This window comes from Atta colombica, unplaced genomic scaffold (assembly GCF_001594045.1).
Source record: "Atta colombica isolate Treedump-2 unplaced genomic scaffold, Acol1.0 scaffold261, whole genome shotgun sequence".
Classification (NCBI taxonomy): domain Eukaryota; kingdom Metazoa; phylum Arthropoda; class Insecta; order Hymenoptera; family Formicidae; genus Atta; species Atta colombica.
In genome coordinates this window covers 1256535-1263838 of record NW_017259361.1, presented here as the reverse complement: position 1 = coordinate 1263838, position 7304 = coordinate 1256535, and the positions used below count along the sequence as shown (strand labels likewise).

Sequence of the window (7304 nt, the reverse complement as noted above, 5' to 3'; positions counted from 1 at the left end):
ATATATATATATATAAGAAGTATTCATACAATATTTTATAAATTCATTAATATTCGAACATTCTGTAAAAATTTTTTTACTGTTCCGGAATATTCGACTTATTGAATACATAAATCGAACTTTTCATGAATAATTAGCTTTAGTTGGATTCATTGCATATCGATCATTTCAAATGATTTTCATCGAAAAGAATGGTTCTGCTGAAGTACATAAAAATTAAGTAATAATTAGATTAGATAAAGATCTGAAAATAATTATTGGACTATCAGAATAATTATGTAAGACCCTCAAGCATAATAATGCTGTAAAATATTTTGACATTTTAGTAACGGACTTGAGCGTCCAATATAATTATTTAGATGGTCAAACATAATTCTTTTTACGTATTATATAGCAAAACCATTCTTTTTGCGTATGATGTGTTTGCTCGACAAATATACAGATGCGCAACTGCGTGTAATAAATGGTAGCATTAATATTTCATCAGATTGATTAAAAATTTAATATTTCTGTAGAGAAAGAAAGTGAACGAAACAACCAATAATCGTTTATTTTTATTTTTCAATCCCGAAGAGAGAGAGAGAGAGAGAGAGAGAGAGAGAGAGAGAAATTAAAATGAATGAGTTCTAATTAGATATATTAGGTCTGTTTTTTATTTCTGCACTAAACTGCTCTTTCTCGAAGTAAATTTTTGCAATGTATTTGCTGTATTTATTGTTGTATTTATTGTTGCAATGTATTTATTGTTGAATGGAAAACATATCATCTGAGGATGATTTAACGTGAAAAAGATCGTATGGACACTAAATAAAACTTCCTTTGAGATTTTTATTCCATTATTTGCTTATAAGAGACTGATCTGTCTATCGAGTAATATCCCAGATCGAATGGGAGTTCTCAATAATTTAAAGTGTCAGCAGCGGGATGCAATATGGACAAGGTCGATTTAATGGGTACTATTAAAGTATAGATCCCGATAAAATCTTGCAAAAAACGTAAACATATGCGATAAAGATAGTGTCTCAGCGCACAATGAAAACTTGGCAACATATATGATAGCATACATTTATATGTATATGTACATGCAAATAGATATTTTCTGTTTCTCTCTCTCTCTCACACACACACGCGCGCGCACGCACATACACAGAGCGAAGTTACGAATATAAGTATCTTTCTCTTGAACATTGATGAAATTTCATCAAATTTCTTTCATCTTTTTCGACATTATATTTCGAGAGTTTTTATACATAAAATTAAATTTCATTTATTTCTTCAACTTGCTAGAATTGCCATATTAAAAGTTTACCGGATATTTTTCTTTGAAATCAAAATTTAAACAGATAAAACCGGACAGAATTAGTAATAATAAAATTAAAGTAATATGCACTTTAGGGGAACCCGATCACTTTGATCTTAACATATGTTATCAAGATGTTATCATGATTTTTAACAGACCAGTTACTTTTAACAGTAACTTTTAACAGTTTTAACAAGCGCTCGTTTTTTTTTTAAATTAATAAGAAATAAAATTTATAACACCAACGTTTCGTGAACCTTGCTGTTCACTTCATCAAGGCGAGGAGCGCACTGATACTGAACCGTTCCTCTGGAGGACTCCGTTTATATAAACTCTGTTAAGAGGAGAATGGTGGGGCGTTAGCTCCGGGGCAGGGTTCTTAGATATTAATAGAAAAAGAAGAAACAAGAAGAAGACGGCTATGTCCGCCGCAATGCGACGCCATGCATTTTTTCATCTTTGAATTCAATTTTTTATGTATTCTTGACATGTAATTTTAAGCACTCGGAATTCTTTTAAAAATTACAAAAAATGAATAATATTGATTTTATCTTTCACGAACACAACAAAAACAGATCTTTTCGAACATGCGTCTTTTTAATAAAAAAAAATTTAGTATGCTATAATATTTTAATAACATATTATTTCTGATTTCTAATTAAATCACAGAATATTATATTCTTTCTCATACGATTACAAGTCATCAACATCATCATTTTCTATTTCTTCTAAATTTTCGTCTAAATCGGAGTCAAAAATTTCAGATGATGCATTTATTAATTCTTCCGAATTTGTATTCATGTCTGGTAAAGTAATTTCCTCTGATGATGTCTAGAAAAATAATAAATTCATTTTTATTAATAAAGTTTTATTTCATTCACAATACAAAACAAAATAAATTAAAATCTAAAATGATAAAAACCTGCGAAAAAATTTCCTGGCCGTCTAAATTCTTATTGACAAGATTTCCCATCCAAAATGCTGCTGCACTATCATTAAGGACCAACATTCCTTTGACACTATAAACTAATTTCTCTAATGTAGATTTTGCTGTAGGCACATATTTAAACAATAGTAAATTCCTTTTTTCTGTGCAGTCGCAACATATGGCATGTAAGTATCGTGTACCACCTAAACATGACATGTATGAATAAATTAGAAAACTAATCTTTTTACTTATTTTCTGTTATTAGGAGCTGCGATCGATTTGAATGTGCTCACGCACTGTAAATTTCATTCTATCTTTATCGTACACATGTAAAAAAAAATAGAATGAAACTTATAGCGTATGAGCGTCCAAATGCAGCCAGGAGGTTTTCTATTGTAGAATGTTTTATAATTTAAGATTTCAACTTAACTGAAAGATTTTTTTGATAAATTTAGAAACAATTATTTCAATAAAAATATTCAGATAATAATTTTTTATAACTACAAAACGATTGAAAACGAAAAGTTTTTTATGAATTAGATAAATAGATTAGCTATCACAATTAAAATATATCTGCTACTTTAGATGCTTACAACTTTAATAAAAAAATACAAAACTCATTTGAGCAAAAAACTTTGTCTATTTTAGGCCTCTTACGACTAATAACAAATTGTATACTCAGGATATTTACTGAAATCCTATAAAAAAATTCTCAAATTTTTTCTAAATATTTTTCTGAAACTTCTAGATAAGATTAAAGAATTTTTTTATATAATTTTTTTATATAATTTTGAAACAAATTTGAATGTAAGCAAACAAACTAGATATTGTAAACTAGTAGGAAATAAAGTATTAATCATTTTCTATGATTGGAGTCGCGAAAAGTTATTGTGTAATGTTCGATTTACGTACCTCGATTGAATTCTTGCTTATAATGAACAAAGAATTTTTAATAACATTATAACTAATACCTTGGACATTGAGAAAAAAAATTATTAATATATTTTCTAATGTTTCAAAGAATATCTCTAAATAGTATCTCTAAATAAATAGTAACTTAAAAAATTTTATGGAACATTTTGATTTTTTAACAATAATCTTTCATTTTAGCTAAATTCCGTTACTAGCCGCAAGGAACTCAGAATTCATATAAAGATGGGCAAATTTCTTTATAACAATAAATTTTTGTTTACATTTCCATGATAATAAGGAAACATTGATTCTAAATTTATCAAATAATCTATTAAAACGAAATTATGTTTTTATGGAATTATTCCATAATTCTTATCAATAAAAATAATTATTCCTTACTTTGCATCATTTTTAAAATACTAGTTACATCATCTGTTTGATACTTCAGATTATATTCAAATATTGGTATACCAATATTTAGAAATTGTTTTATTAACATTGGCATGTAACGCAAAAATAGTTGTATGATAGTATTTGTTTTCAAAGTTTTACAAATTTGCACAAGTTTTTGAACATTTAAAGTAATATTGTGCCATATCTTTATTCTTTTTGGATCTCTAAAACAAAAGGTTTGCTCAACAAATTTTAAAAGAACTTATATGTGTATTCATATTAATAAATCCTTAAAAATAATTCTATATAAAACAATAATGATATAATAATAGTATAAAATTCGTTGAACATTTTTTAAAATGAATTTGACTTCTACATTTTGAAGAAATAAAATAATACTTACGAGTTGACCGCTAATAATGATATGTTTATACCTTTAATTAAACCGTCAAATAATTTTTTATATAACAAATTAAAAATATTTCTTTTCACAGAAGGTATTCTTGTCAAAGAGCTTTGAATATTTTCAAAATTACTGACTTCATCTGGTAACCATTCTAAAACTGATGTTACTGTATCTAATGGCGACGGTTCATTATCTATCCAATTATTTAATAACTGAATAACAAATAATCTATATTGAGAACCAGTGTGCTTGTCTTCGGGCCATTCCAAGCAAAGAAATCCATGTGCTAATTTTGCTGAAATCCATAATATAATGAAAAAATTTGCAAAATTTCAACATTTATCAAATACTTATACCATTTACCATGTTTACTCTTATGTTCTTGGATATAAGTCTCAGAATGTTTCATTAATGATTGGCACATATTGACAAGAGCAGTAGCTAATGCTATTTCGGTAGCAATATCCGTTAACGATTCAAAATATTTGTATGATTCTGCAACAAGTTCCTTACAAGATCGCAATGAAGTATTTTCTTCATTGACTTGTTTAGCTAAACTACGTAATCCCTCTGAAAAATCAATAAAATATGAGTAATATATATCTATATATTAGATACTTAATTCTTGTAATTAGTCAACAATAATAACGCACCGCGTAACAATGTATTGTATGTTACACTCGAAAATCCTTTCCAATTAAAAATACTGGTGAGGAGGTGCAATAATAATTTTGCACCTTTTCGAAAATTATAATTGTCATCTTGTCTTAATTTGCTGACAACATCGTCCAATTTTGAGCAAATATTTGGTAATAAGTATATTAAATCTTTCACAAAGTTCTCAGAAGGTTCACTTTCGAATATTGCCAAAAGTTCTTTTAAAATAAAACATACTTGTTTCATGGATATGCCTTGTGTCTCAGATTGCGATGTCTGCATGTCTATTTTAATATCCAAAAGGCAGGCTATCTAAATATCATTACATAGTATTTTCAAATATGATCAGTACTCGTAATAATAATTTAAAAATTATGTATCTCACTTAGATATTTTTCTAATTGCAAATCGAATATATATGTAATAAAAATATCAATACGAGCAAACACTAGAAAGCAATATACAAGTTTCTATTGCTTTAAAGAATAAATAGATGAAGAAAATATAAACGTTTTAATTTTTTGTTTTGGATCTTTTTCAGTAAAATCTCAATTACTTGTATCAAGTTTACTGTTGTTATTCTATTTCTGATAATATAATACAACAATAATCACTTATAAACTCCATAAAAATTTTCATTACTTGGATTTTTTCTGCATACTTGAGATTTATTAAAAATAGAAGTGAATAAAATAGTCATATATAAGTTACAAACTATTTTTGATACCTTTGCGTCAAATTTTCTGAAATATGCTGGATTTTTAGAATACAATATAGAATCTATCTCCTCTTCATCCTTCATCGTCACAAAAGTGTTTATTTTCTTTTCTTTTGTAGGTTTCTTTCCTTTTTTACTAATTTTCTTTTCAATTTTTACAAACGGCGGCAATGGATAATAATGAAAATAACATGGTGGTGGTTGATATTTAATGTCACATAATGGTAGCAATATATTAAATTCACTTTGCAAATATATTAAAATATCTAAACGTTTTAATACTTGTCCTCGCAGTAAAGGATCAGTTTGCGTGACAAAGCCTGAAATTATTTCTCTAAACCTGTAACATTTCCCTTACAGTTATTTACAATCTTAGCTGAACTTAAAAAATAGATACATAGAAATTATGTGCATATTATTGCAACATAAAAAAAGATTTAATTAAATACTTACCAATTAATACCACATACAATAAGATCTAATGTTGAACATTCTGGTACATCAAAATTTTCTGGCATTAACATTTCGCACCCCAAAAGAGCATCTATATCCTCTAAATCTCCATGTTCACTAAGTCTCATACAACACGTCTTAAGAAGTCGAAATAGTATGGATGCAATTGGACCATTTCTTTTATCTCCAAAATTTAATATGCAGTTTTGGGGTGCAAATTGCTCATTTTCTGCATTATTTAGTCCAAATTTAGGTACTAGAACTTCCCTGATAAAAAATTATGTATTTTTATTTAGATCTGTGTTTCTTTTATATTTTATAATTAAATATCATCATTACAATTTTCACATGATTAATCAACCAAGATTAGCACCTTTTTTCCCTACTAACTGAACAATCTTTGAACATTTTTGTTTTAAATTTAAAGATTTTGAGGAAATCTTTAAATTGGCTGAATAAATTAAATGGTCCACACTGTACACATATACTTTATATAATGTATATAGTATATAATATTGCACAACGTATTTACCTGGTTTGTACTTTATCTGTCATATATGTATTAACAAACTCATTTTCAATGTAGCTGTTTATCTTTTCGATGAAAACAATATTGATATGTTCAGTTTGTTCAATTACTTGTGTTAGTTGATCATAGAACAAAGACTGCGATTTATAACAACTTTTTACGTTTTTCATTACCTTATCTGTATAAAATATTTCTATTAAAAGTTAATAAATTTTTCATTACTATATTAATTGTTACATAACAATTTATGAAAGAAATATTCATCAAAGAACATTAAACTTTATCATGAATCCATTTTTGAGATTTATATACTGCGATTTATATACTGCGTGTGTGCGCATGTATATACAATTTTTTAAATTGCATAAAATAAACGTACTAAATAACTTCAGAGCTTGATCGCATGTTTCAGCTTTTCCTGCTAAATGTTTTATTGCCATTACTGCTCCCATAACACCTTTACATTTTGTACTGAAATGTGTAATCCAATATGTACATTACAAAAACTTTAAATATTATTTTTAATTAATAATATTTTTAAATATTATTCTAATTAATTTTATACTTGGCTTACACTGGTTTCGCAATAGATAACTGTTTTTGCAACAATATAAACAAGTCATCTCGTAAAGATTCTGAAGTGGAATTATCAGTTAGACATAATCCATGCAACAAATCACTCAAAGTGCCAACTTCTTCTAGTCCAAAGCAATCGACTTTTTCTAATAAAATTCTCAAATGATTACAATGTGATATTAAACAATCTCTTTCTATTGTATTCTCTGCCATTTTGCAAAGTACAGTCAGTGCATGTTTCACAGTTTGATCATTATTACCCATGAGAAGAATGATATTTTTTATTATCTCACGTTGCTTAAACGATGTTTCTTTTTGACTGAGAAACTGTAATCGGAACCATTCTATTGCAAAAATAATAAACACACGTTCTTCGGATTTTAATAGTTTACTCGCTAATTGTAACATTGGTATCTGTAATTCACGAACAAC

At 27.2% G+C, this 7304-nt stretch overlaps 1 protein-coding gene across 1 annotated transcript in view; it reads right to left on the bottom strand.

The window, feature by feature from the left end:
* Positions 1-1947: 1947 nt before the first annotated feature.
* The window catches only part of LOC108689222 (Fanconi anemia group D2 protein), an 8589-nt gene continuing 3232 nt past the window's right edge, over positions 1948-7304 (bottom strand). Inside the window, exons 5-15 of the mRNA XM_018195890.1 lie at positions 7252-7304; positions 6676-6767; positions 6300-6474; positions 5768-6034; positions 5324-5654; positions 4593-4908; positions 4303-4509; positions 3937-4234; positions 3540-3757; positions 2223-2431; positions 1948-2131 (exon numbers count right to left, since the gene is read on the bottom strand). Coding sequence (XP_018051379.1) covers positions 1994-2131; positions 2223-2431; positions 3540-3757; positions 3937-4234; positions 4303-4509; positions 4593-4908; positions 5324-5654; positions 5768-6034; positions 6300-6474; positions 6676-6767; positions 7252-7304 — 2304 coding nt within the window. The 3' untranslated portion in view covers positions 1948-1993. The remainder of the gene's footprint in view (positions 2132-2222; positions 2432-3539; positions 3758-3936; positions 4235-4302; positions 4510-4592; positions 4909-5323; positions 5655-5767; positions 6035-6299; positions 6475-6675; positions 6768-7251) is intronic.